This window comes from Oreochromis aureus, linkage group 3 (assembly GCF_013358895.1).
Source record: "Oreochromis aureus strain Israel breed Guangdong linkage group 3, ZZ_aureus, whole genome shotgun sequence".
In the NCBI taxonomy this organism is placed as follows: Eukaryota; Metazoa; Chordata; class Actinopteri; order Cichliformes; family Cichlidae; genus Oreochromis; species Oreochromis aureus.
Genome location: NC_052944.1, coordinates 65,693,088 through 65,710,919, shown reverse-complemented (window position 1 = coordinate 65,710,919; position 17,832 = coordinate 65,693,088). Strand labels below are relative to the sequence as shown.

At 39.4% G+C, this 17,832-nt stretch overlaps 1 protein-coding gene across 4 annotated transcripts; it reads right to left on the bottom strand.

Annotated features, from left to right (window-relative positions):
• Window positions 1–10,892: 10,892 nt before the first annotated feature.
• On the bottom strand, window positions 10,893–17,533 carry LOC120437216 (myelin-oligodendrocyte glycoprotein-like). 4 transcript variants are annotated; one of them, XR_005610930.1, is made up of 4 exons: window positions 17,295–17,443; window positions 14,300–14,653; window positions 11,766–13,012; window positions 10,893–11,521 (listed from the first exon to the last, which is right to left on the bottom strand). XR_005610930.1 is itself a non-coding variant. In XM_039607844.1 (3 exons), the coding sequence occupies exons 1-3, from the start codon at window positions 17,350–17,352 to the stop codon at window positions 12,851–12,853; spliced, it is 468 nt and encodes a 155-aa protein (XP_039463778.1). In that variant the 5' UTR covers window positions 17,353–17,443; the 3' UTR covers window positions 10,895–12,850. The 4 variants fall into 4 exon arrangements, 2 of the variants coding, with proteins under 2 accessions (XP_039463778.1, XP_039463777.1); XR_005610946.1 differs by lacking the exon at window positions 17,295–17,443 and adding an exon at window positions 17,476–17,533 and having other exon boundaries at window positions 10,895–13,012; XM_039607844.1 differs by having other exon boundaries at window positions 10,895–12,906.
• Between the last annotated feature and the right edge of the window lie 299 nt (window positions 17,534–17,832).

Genomic DNA, 17,832 nt, shown 5'->3' with positions numbered 1-17,832 from the left:
CTTTAATCTTCCTAAACAATGTGGCCTCCCAAAAACAATACACAGCAAACTCAGAATATCAAATCACCACAAATAACCAAACCTATCAACAATTAACTCAACAATTGCCTACAAGGCAAGTCCTAGCCAAGACACAACTAGAAAAAGACATCTGAACAGATATAATGAAACAACACTAAAACAGTCTAGCTCTCAATCAAAATTTAGAGAGCTTACCAAACCAAGATAATTGCACAGACGAGCCCCCATTTGTCACAACCCGGCTCAAGGACGTGACAAACAAGTGGGAGCCCACACTTTTAAAAGCTGTAAGTAGTGATGGCCCGCTTGAAGCAGACGCTCTGGCGCGTGTGTCAAAAAAAATCAACACACTGATTCAGAAGCACAGTGTCGAGGCTTGATTCGTTTGGCCAGAGTCATGTGATCAGTGACGTCTGAAGCTTCACTTAGAAGTACCTGATTCAGTGGTTTATAGAAGTGAATCATTCACGGAATTTGTGGAGTGTTTTGATGGTGACAGAGAGCGAACCACTAATATTTCTACTGACAGATTTGGAGCCAGCGAGGAATAGAGGAGGTTCTGTTGTGTGGGAGTATTTTGAGTTGATTTTGGTCAATCGGGTGGGTTTTCCAGCTTTGTGTTCTTGTTGTTTGCTTCTGTTTAGAGCGTGTTTATTTTATCTGAAAACAGGAAAAACTTAAAATGTCCAAAATCTGCTTTTCATAATATAAATGTCATTAAATAACTTTAGAAAGACTTCCATTTGACTCGTAACATTTAATGTTATAAAAAGATATATTTTATTTTTTTAATTATCTTAAAATGTTAGTCTGCAAAATGTGCAGCAACTTAATTATTTTCTTTAGCTGATAGTTTGTGGGGCCCATGTAGACTGTATAACTGCATCTCTACCAGTTTTTCTGCACTCCAGCCTCTTCTGTGCCATGTGAAGGGATTTTCCTTAAGGCAGGACAAATTATCTCCACGAAAAGGAACAGACTCGGCCATTGCACAGTGGAACAAATTCTCTTCTTAAATAAAAATTAGAAAGGGCTACCCTAAAGTCATCATGTATTTAATTTACAAGTTCATAAGCATTTTCCCTTTCCAGTTCACAATCAATTCTGCCCCCAGGTCAAAAATATGTATAGGAAACTGTCCCTTATATATTATTATTTATAACTATACCCGTCCAGCGATTAATTGCGTAAGTACATGGAGGCAGGACCTCACAGCAGAAGCAAACTACATATTGTGTTGTACATTATTATATGTAAAGTGTGTGTAGTGGTATTTTTCAATTATTGTATTTAACAACATCAGGGACTCAAAAGTAAAAAAAGACCAAACCATGGGGCATGTTTAAACAAGGAGAGTTTGCTGGTCAAAATGATTTATTAAACAAATAAACAACAATCCCCCCCCGCAAAAAAAATAATAAAAAAATACACGTTCAAAGCAACACTACGGTGGTCCAATATCAGACAGAAATGTGAACTCCACTCTGCAGAGTGGGCAGTCATAATGAAGCAGTTCGTTTTAGTTCATTGTAGATTCAAGCTGCTCTTCATATTTTCGGCAACCAGATGTTACCAGAGAGGACGAAAAGCTTCGAGTAATGAACCGTTTTTCAATACAAGCTTCCATGCTTCAGAAAACTTCATTTGGCAAACACTAGCTGTAGGGTATTTTAATGAAAATAAGGTGAAGAAACTTAAAGCAAGCAAGCAAATTAACACTTTCAGATCAGCCCCCTGCTGAACACAAAGTGCATTTTTACATTTAAAATAATAATCACATTAGATAAAAACAATAAAATCAGGATCAGACTGTGTCATAAGCCAAGGAGTAAAAATGGGTTTTAAGACGCGTTTTAAGAGTAGGCAGCAAAAGGGGGCCTCTCTAATCTGCTAGGGAAGATTGTTCCACATATTAGGAGCAGCAATAGAGAAGGCCCTGTCCCCTCTGAGCTTTCTTTTGGACCTGGGTACATCCAGGAGCAGATTGTGAGCTGACCGGAGAAACCTGGGGGGTGAGTAAGGATGCAGAAGCTCAGAGAGGTAAATTGTGGCAAGACAGTTTAAACATTTAGAAACCAACATGAGAATTTTAAAATGAACTCTAAGATATACAGGCAGCCAGTGGAGTGAAGCAAGGATGGGAGTGATGTGCTCTCTTTTACAAGTTCTGGTTAAAAGTCGTGCAGCAGCATTTTGGACCAGCTGCAGACGAGAGAGAAGAAACCAACTAACTCCAAAATACAGTGCATTACAGTAATCTAAACGAGATGAAATAAGAGCATAGATTACCGTTTCAAAATGCGGCCGAGATAAAATAGGTCTCATCTTTGCCAAGCTCATTAAATGATAAAAACTGGACTTGACAGTAGCCCCAATTTGACTAATTTAAAATCACTGTCCATCTTAAAACCCAGGTTTGTAACAACAGATTTAAAATACACTGCCAGTTTAAACACAATTCAAATGATATAACAGCCATAAATCAAGCCTCAAATGAACATGATGGATGCCAGGCGAAGAGAGACCGAGAGACACATGGTTCAGTCAAGAGCCGTTTATCAATGCCCAAGAACGTGAGTACGTACTCGCGTTCTCGGTGAGTACGTACTGGCCGAGAACACACGGGAGTACGTACCTGCCGAGAAGGCGAGCACGGACTCACGATATGTACAATTGGAACACCTGCGTACGTGATGATGTCACAGGTCCGGAGTTTCTACTGCCGTCCCCTCTTAATTTAACTGTGAGTAACATGTTATGAAGCTTAACTTTCATCACAGCCAAACCGGTTTACTCAGGAACAAATAAAACACTGAAATAAACCAAACATTAACATTTAGAAGTGATCTAAGTGACTTATATATCATTTTTAACCTCAGTAGTGAAACCTCTATTAATAAAAATAGTGTACATGTACATACGTGTACGTACCTTAATAAAAACAAGCAGGTGAGATGTTAGAACGCTTTTATTTCTATTCTAGTGGACACTCAATACTATAGACAGCTGTTGAGTTTTGGACGAAATGCATTCTGGGATATATAGCTGTACCAAGTGCACACCGATGCATGCTCGATAAAATGGGCGGAGCGAGAACACATCCGGGACTTTTTCGCGTTCTCGGCAGGATGCGTACTTCGAGTTGGAACAGTACTTGGTCTCCGACTGATGACGTATCACGAGTACACGAGAACGCAAGTACGCACAAGTACGCATATTGATAAACGGCCATGGTGTCTTTATACACTGGGACTGGCCTTCTCAGGTGTGCTGCATCTATAATTGGGTCAGCTCCACCTACCTGCAAGAAACAGGCAACAAGAATGCAAGAACAAGGCCAGCCCACTGGGTGTCACAGGTGGAAAAATTCTATGATGTTTTAAACATGATTCATTTCAACAGGAGGTTGGTATAATTGGCGATCATGCTTCTTACATTTTTGGTAGATCAAAAAAACAGCAACAGCAGCAACAAGAAGCACAGCAGAAACTACCACACCAGCTATTAGTCCAACAGATCCATCCTCCTTCCCTCCATCCCCTGGGTGTCCTCCTGTCTGACCTGCAGGTGAGAAACAGGTGTGAGGTGTCAGCTGTCAGGTAGGTGGTGAGTGAAGAACAGAACAGAATCCATTTCCTCTTCAAACTGCTGTCAGACATTATCTACTGCACTCTGATCACATCACTCAGACCAGCTGCTTTCTACAAAGTCTCATCAACAACATCTTTAGAAACAAACATCAACAACCAAGAAGCAGCTTCACCTCTGATCACACACACACTCAACTCTACTCACTCACCTGGAGGATCAACATGAAGGTAGATGACGCTGATGGGGTCAACACCCAGATGAGCTCTCTTCCCGCGGCTTGTTTCTTTCTGGATGACACGACACTCGTAAGTTCCAGCATCAGCAGTCGTCACATTGTTCAGAATCAAAGACACGTCTTCATCCTTCATCTGTTTGTCCTGCAGATCCACTCGGTTCTTAAAAGATGGATGCTGGTTTTCTGGATCAAATTGCTCATCGCGGTAAAAAAGGACATATTCCGCGGGCAGGTCAGCTCTACTCCACTCAATAGCTATGATGATTTTGTTGTTGTTTGAAGCTTGACATGGCAGAGTGACGTTCTCTCCAGCTGTGATGTTCATCTGGACTGAGACATTCAAAGTTTGGTTATTCTTTTCTGCAGTCCTAATCATCATGAGCTACAAACAGACTGCCATCCGATCAAATACAGCACACACTGAATGTTGAAATTAAGCGCACTGATGTATGGTATCAGGCATGACACAACCTGAGACATACAAAGTGATTTTCAGGTCCCAGGCAGGAGGCCAGAGGATACAAAAATAAGGAAATGAGAAAAGCCGAACAAGTCCTCAGTTTAAATCTGTGGAGAATTCAGCAACATTAAAGTCTGTGTTTACTACTTTCTGTAGTATGAATGGCCATAAGGGAGGTTTTTATCAGTAGGAAAAATCAAAAATTTCTGCTTGTGCTGGTTTGTGATGAACAGCAGATCAACCAAGTTAAGAATTATAAATGGCTTCTAGTGCACATTCAGGCATGTCAGAGACTCACGGGCCAAGGCTTTGTGCTACATGCACACATTTCTCCATCTCTGGCATCCAAATAAATTTTGAAATTTACAGAAAATAAACTATATACAATGCATCACTTTATTCAGCTCCTAATTTTGGTAGGCCTACTCGACTCAAACAGTGACACATTTTTTTCAACACCTTAGGTCACATTGATTGTCCTCATCAATTTTGCAAATGAGTTCTCATTGTTCATACAAGGTGAAAATGTGTCTTACCTGGGTGCTTCTGAGCTATCGAGAAGATGAATTTGCAGTTTGTTTTTGAAAAATAACCAACAACATAAGAGGATGGAACCAGAAGAGTACAAGAGTTTGGTCACGTGTAAACTACTTTGAAACTTTCGTGAAAAAGGGAAATTCCTCCTCTGATGAAAAGTTGCTACTTACGACATTGTAAATAATAACAGCAACAGCAATTAATCAGAACTAATAAGAGTTTTTTGTCCTATTATATCTTAACTAGAATATATTAAGTCATAATTCACCAGTAGGTGGTGGTCAGAGGGCCCGGTGGCGCTAGTGTCCGGCAGCCTCGCCTCTGTCAGTGCGCCCCAGGGCAGCAATGTAGCTTGCTATCACCAGTGTGTGAATGTGTGTGTGAATGGGTGGATGACTTAACTTGTAAAGCGCTTTGGGGTCCTTAGGGACTAATAAAGCGCTATACAAATACAGGCCATTTACCATTTACCGTAAGTAGTTTATGCACATTTGTGCTGTCACAGAGTAATTCTAGCACAAATTTAAGTAGGTATGACAGTTTGCCACTTAACCTTGCCCATCAGAGTATACTTGTACCCCATATTCATGAAGCCAGGACGGCTTGCCACTTTATTTTACCTGTTAAAGCAAAGAGGGAAGTAGTGATGTGCGGATCGATACTGAAATATCGATTCCTCCGATACCAATCATTTATGTTCTAGAATCGATTCTCACATTAAAATATCAATATTTTAGTAATTTAGGGTAAATTTGTAGTTTGTCATGAACAGGAACACAGTGGAAAGAAACTATAACATTTGGATTGTCTACATTCGAAAGAACTACTTCCTCTTCCGCCTCTCATAGTCATGTGCGAAATACGGCTGTATAAATGTGTCGCAGCCCCTTGCTTGGCGTGCACACTCACAATGGCTGAGCGTAAATGGAGTCATGTGCGGACGTATTTTACCTCCACAAACAGCTGAGACGTGGTTTGTGATACATGTGGCAAAAAAGTGAGGTGTTGTGGCAGCACCACTTACCTTGTGAAACACCTCAGAGTAAATCCTATCACAGAATATGACGAGCGTATGTTGAGGCGAACTGAAGAGAAGGACAGGGACAGGTGCTGCTAGGGAGAGACAGACGTCTCTCAGAGTCCTTTAGTGCTGCAGACAGGCAAGGTGTTCAAATAGCGCACAACTTCAGTTTTTTTATTTCTATATGATGAATTCTGCATTATTAAGTGATAAGTGATCTGATGTCCTGTAATCATTATGACGCTATAATTTGAAATACAATAAATAAAATAAGTTTTTGTACATAGTATCGGTATCGGATCAGTATCGTCGATACCACCCTGAATTTTACTTGGCATTGGATCGGAAAGGAAATCAGTGGTATCGCACATCACTAGTGGGAAGTATGTTTCTGGGTGATATTCACAAAGGTAGGACGGTTCGCCACTAGATTTCGTGTTGTGCGCATGCGCAGAAACAATGGGTAGGATGGGTTGCAAGATAGGATGGAATCCCAGAACATCCGGTCTGCCGAGGGGAGGGATAATGGCGAGTTTGGATAAGGAACACTTGACATTAGAAGTTTTGGGCTCTATTTGTAACTTTTATACTGTTCAGAATAAATAACAAGTAAATTGAATACTGATCGTCAATGAATTCTATAGGGAGAATGCTAGAAACTGTGCTAGAACTGTAACCCGACCCCTTTACCAGAAGTTAGATAGATGTGCAGTTCTATCCACTCCGTAACTGAATCAAAATAGGTGAAACGAAGTGTATTTAAAAAAAAAAAAGTATAACATTTTTTTTCTTTTCCTAAATAGCCTTCTGTAAGACTAATATCGAACACCAACATCACCGATGTCTTAAGAAAATGATCCCAACTTACCTTTGAACGCAGAAACCAAACCAGGAACCAAAACCACTATCCAGGAGAGTGCAATGGGGAGCAAGGGCATCATAGCCATACTTCCTTTGCATTAGACCCGTTGATGAAGCATTAAATTCCACTTGGACATGGAGTATAAGTTGCACTTGAACAGGAAAACGGCAGGATAGCGCAGCACGCTGGGACGCATGCGCATCGCAGGGCTCCACCCCTGGCGCCCACCCCCTCGAAATGAAATTTTCCATCGCCATCAAATCAAATTCTATTGCTTTGTAGTTTGTCCTAAAGACAGACACACACACACGCGCGCAAACACTCCCTGTGTCTCTGGTATGACAAGTTCAGCTACATGCCCCTGGTACTTTTCCCTCACTCACGTGACAAAAACCTTTGCTGCGCGCTCTATCTACACACACACACAGGTTGGGCTAATGAACCAGTCAGAAAACCATGATGCTTACAATATGTGAAAAATGTGGGTGCGGGGTAACACAATGGCGCAGATGGCATGTTTCATTTCCTTCTGGATGTAATCCCTCCTCTTCCTTTATTTACAATATTGTATTTGGTTAAAATGTTCTGATTGTTCAGATATGTTATTCTCTTTAGTTGAATGATGTGTGTTGGTGAGAGTAGTTATTCCTCCATTACACCACAAGAGGGAGTATATCCTGAAATGATCACCTCTAGTGCGAGTAAACAAGCCACTCACCATAATGCAGTGTGGCTAACAAAAGCTTTGTGAGACTGTGTACAAAAAGGATCTGTCTGACTCAAATGCACAAAATTTAAGAAAAAAAAAAAAGATGTTTGATTTTGAGTGTGATGTTTCCCACACTTCAAAGCTCAGGGGGATCCACACTACTCTAAACCAATGACTTGTTTGCTTTTCTTCTTTCACCACTATATAATAATCACTAACAACTATTTACTACTAATTATATGTACTTAGTGCCTGAATTAAAAAAAAAAACAGGTGTAAGAGACAGTTAAAAATACTTCATGTTAACACCAACCCATACACTATGTTGTATAAGGTGCACCTTATACAACCTAACTGTGGTAACCTTACATAATTTAAGTTAGAAAGATGAAAAGCCACCCACACACACACACACACACACACACACACACACACACACACACACACACACACACACACACACACAAAACTCATGTAAGTTATGTTTGCATCTTGCATTAAACATTTGTATGCCCCCCATCACTTTCTGCATTTGAGTTTTGTTTGAGTCTTTAGGTACTGTTGGATTTTCAGTTTAATTTATTAAATGCATTCTTAGGTATAGATTCTCAACTCTTTAAATGTGGTCATATAAAATACTTTCAGAAGGACATGTAGCACCATCTGAAATAGTCTGATTGTTTTGTGTGCTGTTAGAAGGCAGTTTAACTTAAGCTGTTTTTATTGGGTATTATTATTTATTTATTATTATTTATTGGATATTATAACCAGCGTTAGCATCGCCCACAGTTACGTCACAGTCAGCAGATCTGGACACACCGGGCTCTTCAGCTTCTTCCTTTAACAGGTTTTTAACATGAAATTATATAGAAACAAATGGCTTTGCATTTCTCAGCCTTGATTTCACAGAAAATATTACACACGTCTTCATATATTAAATCACAACATTGCTACACTGTCTCTTCCTCACATTTAATGCTAGAATGACCGCCTTTACTTAAGAAGCGTTATATTTAACCCTTAATATCAGCTCCACTCACTGTTGGACTGCTAGCAGTACTTAGCATAATTACCATGCCTAAAGAAGTCAACAGAAGGTCTGAAACGACACATGAACCAGAGGGTTGTTCAGCTTTGTCCATTGTTATGGGTTCTCTGAGTTTAGGATGTTGGGAGCCTGTTAAGTTGTTTCCAGCTAATAAACTAAAACAAGAACAATTCAAAAACCATTTGCTAAGATAGGATAAGATAAGAAAAGATAAGCCTTAATTAGCCCCACACATAGGAAATTGTTTGGTACAAGGTACAAGTTTAAGAGCAGTAAAAGTTAAGAACAACACAATAAATTCGATAGATAAATATAATAACATATTATACAACAGGAATAAAATACTATACAATAAAGAATAAAAAACTGTGCAAAATACAATAAAATGCTCTGTTATAGTAGGAAAAATGACACTTGGTAATATTGCACACCAGGGAGACAGTTACAATTGTGTATGGGATGTGAGTGTGTGTCGGTCTGAATATGTGTGGTCATCTGCAGAGATGTGTGTCAATCTTATGTATGTTTACTTGAACTTGGCCAAGAAAGGCTTATAAATGAAACTTCCTCTCAGTTATTTGCCAGGTTTTGACTAACTCTAAAAATAAACCTTCTTTAACCAGAACTTAGACTTAAAGATTCAAAGCTGTTTGGCTTTTAAAGTTCAGTCTGCTCCTCTAAAACTCCAACTCACCATCAAAGGTGCAGAAAGGATTTACTGTGGAAGTTTTAAAAGGAGAATATCCACTTTAGATCGATGTACGGTGGCCTTGTAGTGCTAAACACACACCACGATTAAATATGATGTTTGACACAGCCGCAAAGTCTGTCTGCTGAATTTTATGAGGTCAGGTGTAACAGTGTACATAATAAAGCCCCAAGAGTGTTTTTAATATTTATTTCTGACATGTGAAAACCATTTTTAAAGAATATGTTTCAAAGTTAATTAATTCATGAGAATAAAATCTAATGTTTAATTAAAGCTTCAGTGACAAACTACAACCAACAGGTGGCAGCACATCTCTCTTCCCCTCACGAGCACAGCCACTTCACCACCATCACTACTGTTTCTGTTTTGCTCCTATTTTAAAACTCAGGGGGAAGAAACAGATGTTCATGTTCAGGGGCTTCCAGATGTTCTTCTGTGCATAGGTTTAGTTTATTTATTTATTCTGGCCGCATCCTGTTCACAGCATTATGGTGATCAGCTGAAACCAAAGAAAGTACAGCAACAATCTGATGATCTGATTCTGGGGGATCGTGCAGTTGTTTATGAGGCTGTTTTTGTCAAACAGGAAACATCCACAGCAAAGAACATTAGTGAAACAGCGCAGGAGGAGAAAATGTGCAGCTTCACCCTCTAAATTATTTCCGCTTTAACTCTGGAATGATGATGTCATGTAATTGATTAAATTTCTGACCAGTAGTGTTTGTGCTGTGCTGAGTCGATTATTTACAGGCTGTGCACAGAGGAGTCTCCTTCTGCCTCGTTTCAGTATCCTGAAGTGAAAAGTCACACTCCACCCGTCCCCACCTTATCATAAATGTTTGTCTACAAGTCACTGCAATACACGTCCCCTGAGCTCTGAGTTCTAGCTTATCTTTGCCTGCGTTCATGACAGAGTTCATGAGCTGCACTCGTGGCTTCTGACTGATTAAAACAAGGTGACTGACAGTCAGCTGTTTTTTTTATTATTATGGAAGCAAAGGGCACAGCGCGAATAGCAGACGCTGACGATTCACCACTTCCAGAATGACTTTATGATGACAGAGACAATAAATAAATACATGAAACGAGTTCATGTTGGAAAAAGGAAGATAAAAACAGATCTTAATGGATCCTTTAAAGTCTGGATGTGAGGGAGTGTTGAAGGTGGTGGAAGTCACGATCTTTTGAACAGGACAAAGTGAAACTAAGCCGTCATCTCCACAGGATGGACTCATCTGTGGCACCACGTCTGCAGCTTTCATGAAACGCTGTTTTGGTAGTTATTATCTACAGGAAATTATCCCCAAGACATAAAAACCACATGTATAAACCTGACATCAAGTGTTTTAAAAAATTGCTGACTTTGCCCAAAATAAGGTTTTAAAAAGCTTTGCTTGCTCTGGAAGTTAAAAAAAGAGTTTAATCTGGAGGGTTAATATTTACACTGTGTTGTGTTTCTGAAAACAGAGTGTACTTTTAATCATGAGAGGAAATAACCCAAATGCATCTGAAATGAGCTGCAGCCATCCCTGCAACAGCCCAAAAACAGTGCCAGTCACTGCTACAGGAAATACTTTTGTTCTTGACTGTGCTGATTCGAACTCTTTCTTCGTTTGCCAAATAGAAATCTAAACATATTTGAATGCTGGACTTCTACATTAACTAAGAAAGTCATTTTTTACAGGAAAGTATTTAGGACAAAACACAGAGAATTACAGAGTTACTCAGACTTAAATGAAGGAGGAGGAAATACACAGATGTAAACAGGCTCAAGTTAATGACATAATTTCCCAATTTTTACTTTAATCAGAGAAAAAAGGCCTCAGAGGAAATAAGACCAAACAAACAAACCCTTCACTCTGTTACATGTGATGCGTGAGGCTCTCATTTTATTTCTGTGATCAGCACAGATCAACAACAATAAATATCATGAAATTATGTCACAACAAACAAAGGTGAAATATAAAAATGGTACAGAGAAATGAACATGTTCACATGCATACATACGAATACATAGAAAATATGTATCATCTCCTAATTTGAGCCACATAACATAACAAAACATTAAAAAAAAAAACCAGAGTGAGGCTCCATTTCCCTCCACGGGCTTTCATACCGCCTTAAAATTCCTGATATGACCTCTTGTCCTGCTCACTTTCATTTATTCAGGTTTTAGTTTTGAACATCCGTCCGTCTTCTCCCACTTTCATTTTGTTCATTGCACTCTCCCCCTTTTGATCTTCAAATATCCCTTTTATTCTCTTTTTTTTGACAGTGGATATTTACAATGAACTCTGTCACAGTCAGATTGGATCCACAACATTTATACTGACAGTGGTGTGATCAGTCATGGGTAACAAAACAAAAAACAAGTGAAACATTAACATTGAGTACACTAGTCAAAGACATCAATTCTGAAAAGTTCTGAGAACGGATCGATAAAAATCAGAAACCTCTAATGTTTTCAGGGCAGCTGCTGCTTTTAGAGCTCAGAGGAAGTCCCAATGACCTCTGCAGCCTCACCACACACCTCAAACGTACAAATGACAAACAAATTAGATTTAAAACCAACCCGAACTTCACGACTGAGCAGTTTTCTGATGAGTTTCAATGCCTGAAGGCAGCACAACAGGCGATGGTGCAGATCAGGAGAAAGAGTGAGATCCTGAGGCATCAGAACAGGAAACGAGCTGAACTGTAGTGGAAGCGTCTTCGGACGCAGATTGTGTTAAAAAGTCTCTAGATTGAAAATCCTCCCTATTCACCCGATTAATGCTCATGTCAACTCCTGAAAATTAAAAACACTGAAAGATCAACTGTGTATTTTGCACAGAGGAACAAGAACAAGACGACATGACAGAAGTCTACAAACAGCAGTGCCCGAGGTGATGATCTGAACGTGAGATCAGCTGAATTTAAATCACTGATAAGGTTTCTGATATTTACAGATCCAACTCAGAACTTTCCACAACTCATATAATAACACAATAAAACCATTATGATAATGGTTTGTATGTTTTTTAAATAAATATTATTTAAAATTAGAAACACATATTAAATTACATTGATTCATTATTTTTATCTAATGGGGGCGATGGACAGAAAGCAGGAGGGTGGCTGATTGGCTGCAGTTGCCACAAACAGAAATAAATAAAATAAAGTGTTTAAGTTTTTATGTTGCACTTTTAAAGTTAATAAAGTGCTTAACTAACTGAGAGAACTTGCTAACCATGCTACTGTGGCCCCATTTTAATGCCCCGTCTAATCAGAGCTTACATAAACTGATCTACTCGTCTCCTCCACCTCTCTACCTGCTAAAAGCTCCACTACACCCACCTGCTGTCTGTTCTCACAGTAAAATCAAGCTCTGCAGAAAACTGCACAGTATAAAGTTACAGCTTAAAAGAATAAAGGAGAAGAAAAATAAACAGATTTAATGTAATTATAAAGCTTGTTGCAGCCACAGTACTGATGTAATGTTACTTTTAATGGTTGTTAGGTGAACATGACACCCGAATATGACTCGAGATCAGAGGAGCGGTGCATCGAACCCTTGTTGCTGTGAGATGAGTCCCGTCAACAGAAGCTTTGTTTATGCTGTCTGCTCGCTAAATACAAATGCTTCACACGTCGTCTCAAACATTTCAGATCAACTGTTTAACATGTCAGGTGGATGTTCATAAGAGTTGCCGTGTGTTGATGATTGCCGTTTTCTGTGAAAAAATACAGCAACACAAACACCAACAATAAGACAACTTACAACTGCAACAGTAATCATAATTAAAACATGCGTGTCCTTGTGTTCTGCAGTCGGACCTCCTGCAGAGAAAAACAAAAACAAAGCAGGTGAGAGGACTGAGCTGACAGCATTTCTTCTTTTACACTGTGAAATACACCTGGCAGTTAGCAGAGGTCATAACATCTAACAGTGACGTAACTGTCAGAAAAGTAAGTAATAAAAGTATCTGCAGGCGCTTGGATCATAAACACTGAGCACATTACTGTGCTCATGTTTCAGAAACGGACGCTTTTATTATCACTCTCAAACAGCTGCATGTGTATTAAGTTAAGCACCTTTCCAAATTAAAGCTCAAAAGCAACAGAACGAAATATAAACTTAAATATAAATATATACTTCTAAATACATTTTCCTCACAGAAAGAAGAAAAGCAGGGGCGCACCCAAAGAGCAGAGTGCAGGGTGACACCGCACCCCATGCAATCTGAAACTTTAATTAATTATTTTACACTTTTAGTTGTAAGTCTACTGATATAGATAAAACCATCGAGCAGCATAACTGAATAAAATTTCCACACATTAAAAGGATGCACATATTAATGCTGCAACAACTATGATTCAGTCATATTATACATATTTTTCTGCATTATAATTTATTCTGCCATAGGTACTCTACAACATAAAACTCAGTTCAAACAGTTCCCATGTCCAACATATGTGTCGGCCTCAGAGCCTCTGGCTATCAGCTCTTTGCCTTTTTGCCTTTCACTGCACCACCACATTCAAAACTTTGAAATCTGAGACAGTCCAGGTTAGTCCGGGGACTTCAAACAAGTAAAATGCACTCGGCTGGTATAATCACACACAGGAAAATGAGCAACAGCAGATGTCTGAATGAAAATAAAACAGGGCCAATAAACAACTATGTCAAATCACGTCAGACCACCCACACGCCACTGCAGGAAGCATCAGTATATGTCAGGTAACACAAGCAGAAAGATAAGCTTAACTGCAGACTGCAGTGATCTTTCATAAACCACGTCAAGTCCATGGAAAGTAGACCAAAAAAAAAAAAATGCAAATCCTCTGCAGTGACAAAGTTTTGGGATTTTTTCCTTATTTTTTTTCTTTTTCTTTTTTTAAATCAAATGGTGGAAAATAACAAGCATGGTCTTCTGTCTTTACCACGCATGGACAGACAATGCTTCCTTCAGAGAACATCTATGGGGGTGCAAAAAGCCAGTGTCAAAGTTCAGAGACACAAGAAGCTCTTTTGTGCTTAACCATGCAGTGAGGGCTGCACTTTGGCTGTGCATGTTCCTACATGTCAGAAGTAGAATAAGTAGTAAAGTGAACCTCTCAACTCACCAGAGTCTACTGTGAGGTTGATGGACGTCCTGGAATCATTCTGGACTCTCTGACCGCTGCTGAGATCACTGGTTCTAATCCGACACTCATATGTTCCTGTATCGTTGATGTTGACGTTCTTCAGAGTCACAGAAACATCTCCGTTTTTCATAGACGGGTCTGTCAGCTCCACTCGGCCTTTAAAACGCTCATGCTGGTAGTTTTCATATGAGCGCCCGTTTCGGTAGAAGAAGACGTATCCGTCTGTCTTAATCTCAGGTCGGCTCCACTCTAACAGGGTGATATTTACACCCCTGGGACTCCGACAGTCAAGAGTGACATCTTGTCCAAACCTCACTTTTATCTCTGGGTGACCTATATACAAAGACAAAAGGAAAAAAAGAACAAACATTGATAAGTTGTTGCGCTCCATTTCTTTATGACATATTGTGTAGAAAAACAAAAGTGTAACTCCTCCTGTAGAGTTCTTTTTTTTCAGTAGATGAGCATATCTAGAGACATCTGACAGGAACTATTTGGATCAAGGAAGTCTTACAAAAACATCAGTGGATTAATCAAAGTAATGGATTCCTGCAGCTTCCAATACAAGGCCAGGGACCAGAGAGAAATCTGCTTTTTTTCTAAATTTCCTCTTGATGATGCACTTTCACACACAGTGACAGATGTCCTTGATAGATGTAAGTCAGATGTAGGCTCCTGTCTCAGTTTCTGTCTGTATTTAAGTGAAACAAAGCCCAAAAAGTAGGTGAATGCACTGTTGTTTCAAATAACATACACATGTTAGGAGAACCAGAATACAAGTCAGCATTTTGTCCTGTTATGGGCCTACTTTTCTGTTGCTTGTTGGGGAAAGCGTCCTCCATAAATGCGCACGCGTCACCTGCTCGTGTGAATAACTCATCATTCCAGGCAATGCACAAGAAGATAAAAGAATAAAAGCAAACTCGTCTTCCTCAGTGGTTATTAACCTACCCATGTGTATTCATTTACAGAATAGAGGCTGCAAAAACAACCAACTTAAATTACAACACTCGATGTTGTTTTGTGTCTGTCTGGGCTATTTAAGATCACCTCAAGGGATCAACAGCTTTCTTGAAATCCCCTGCTGAACAGAAACGCCTTGAGTAACAAGCTCTTCTTTAAGAAAACCAGACTTTCATCATACGGTACCAAGTGTTATGGATCAGACTTTGTGGCTATTTTAAAAGAATATTTGCTTTGAAAATAGCACATTAATTTCCTCGTGCTGTTCCCAAGAATTGCTCAGCTATGTTGACTGTTACCACACGTGTAGCCAAGAACCTACAATGACACAGTCATGATAATGCCCTTGAATAACGTTCGTGTAGCCTTACAGATTTGTAAATAAGAATAAAATAAAATAGACCTTTATTCTCATTGTACATGTACATTGAAACTGTATGTGTGCCATGCCAAATGGGCAAATACAAAAAATTTAAATAGTAAGAGTGCAGGATCAAATAACAAACATGAGGAGTGTGTACAAAGCAAGAGAAAGGTCACGGATTAGCGAACTGGTTGTGAAGTCTCTTTTATGTCGTGTGGCACACTCAGTTTCCTTTACAGGAAAAAGAGGATTGGTAAAGCCTAAATTAAGTTTCCTTTTCCTTGCTTCCTTCCAACTTAATTGTTTCATTTCTACCACTGCAGAAAACAAAAGTACAATATAGTGGACCTGACAGATTACTTGCACATACGCTGATGTCACGCTTGTATTAACAAACTATAAGCCATGTCGCCAAATGCAATAACATGTGATAGAGTTGTAACACATGAGGCCATTTTCCGCAGAAATGTCTCCAATTACACCAGTGAACTTTTTATATGTTATAAAAAATTCATAGTAAATGGCCTGTATTTATATAGTGCCTTTCTGGTCCCTAAGGACCCCAAAGCGCTTTACATATCCAGTCATTCACCCATTCACACACACATTCACACACTGGTGATGGCAAGCTACGTTGTAGCCACAGCCACCCTGGGGCGCACTGACAGAGTGACATCATACCTATTACATTCCCTAGTGCACGCAACATACTGGGGAAAACAAAGTTTGGACACCACCGGGAGGCAAAAAGACTGATAACTGCATATTTCTTGTGCAGCTGATGTATCAGTAATCACCAGACATACTAAAATATTTAGGTAAATATGTTGACAATCTGACAACTTAAAACTACTGTATCGTGTTTATGCACACTGGCTGTGTGCAAGTACAAGAAGTATGTCACAAGAAAGTTTTAATCCCTCAGAGGGAGACAAAAAACCCCCCAAAAAACAAACACGGCAAGATCAGGATCATGTGGCAAGTTTTTAAATGAGATTAAATGCACATACTCAACTCTGCTGCTCTGTGTAGATCAGCAGTTTTGTTAATGTGATTTTTCCTGTCTTTTCTTTTCTTTCAGTTCCAGTAAGATAGCGGTGGGGGAACTCCAGACAAGATTAAAGACCTGGCAAATAACAATCTCTGTCTCCAGCTCCGGGGATTTTCTCCGCCTGTATACTCCTACGAGAGCACTGGGATCATCGGGCCAATTGCTCTTGGTGCAACCTAGGTTACGGCTAAAGACCAGAGGTCCTCTGGAACAATCTCCCCCAAGCTTTTCGTCCCGTTTCCGTTCCGCTGCAAACAAGCTGCTATTACCCATATGGAAAAGATATATATAAATCTTATAAAGTTTGTATCTGTCTTGTGTGAAACTTGTATGAAAAGCATACAAGAGTGAAAAAAGAAATAAGATCCCTTGAAAAATTATATAAATGAAACTTGTATGTTTTGGATACTTACTAAAACAATATATGAAAGTAATGAGAAAGTGGCCACTTTCATGAGTAAATCATATAAGTTTTTACTATTTCTTTTCCATATGGGTAATGTTTACCTTTGAACAGCTGTTAAAAAAAAACGTGCTCAAAAAGATTGTGAGTCACAGCATTTGGCAGACTGCCAGCAGTTTTTTAATCTACTCACCTTCTAATGCCGCAGTCTCAAAAGTCAGAAGAAGAAGAAGAAGAAGAATGTGAGACATTTCTGTTGAATAACTCACAACTGACCCTCCTGAAGCTGCTGGAAACTCGATTTGTGTAAATCTGGTGTCGTGCCAAGCAGTCTGAGTCAAGGGGCAGTCTGCTGCGTTCAGGGACACACCCACCTGAACTACATCAGCCGTCTCAGCGTGGTTTCAACCCTGAAGCTGCACTCAATGTTTCTCTCTCTTGTTTTTGTAGGAGAAAGCGCAAAGTGCGCACGGGAAAGTGCCTCGAGCCCACATTCACCACACCCTAAATGATCAAAAATACAAAAATGATGTTTTGTATTGTTTAATTGTTGTTGTTTTTTATTTATTATTCCACTGTAGAGGCTGTAGAAATAATATCTGCTTTCCATCTGTGTATTTTTGTAAATATCTTGTGTAATGACAATGAACCTTACTGAATCTTCAGTGTGAATCAGTAGCCAGCAGTGAGAGGATGGATGCCAGATTATCTTACCTGCCATTCAACATTTA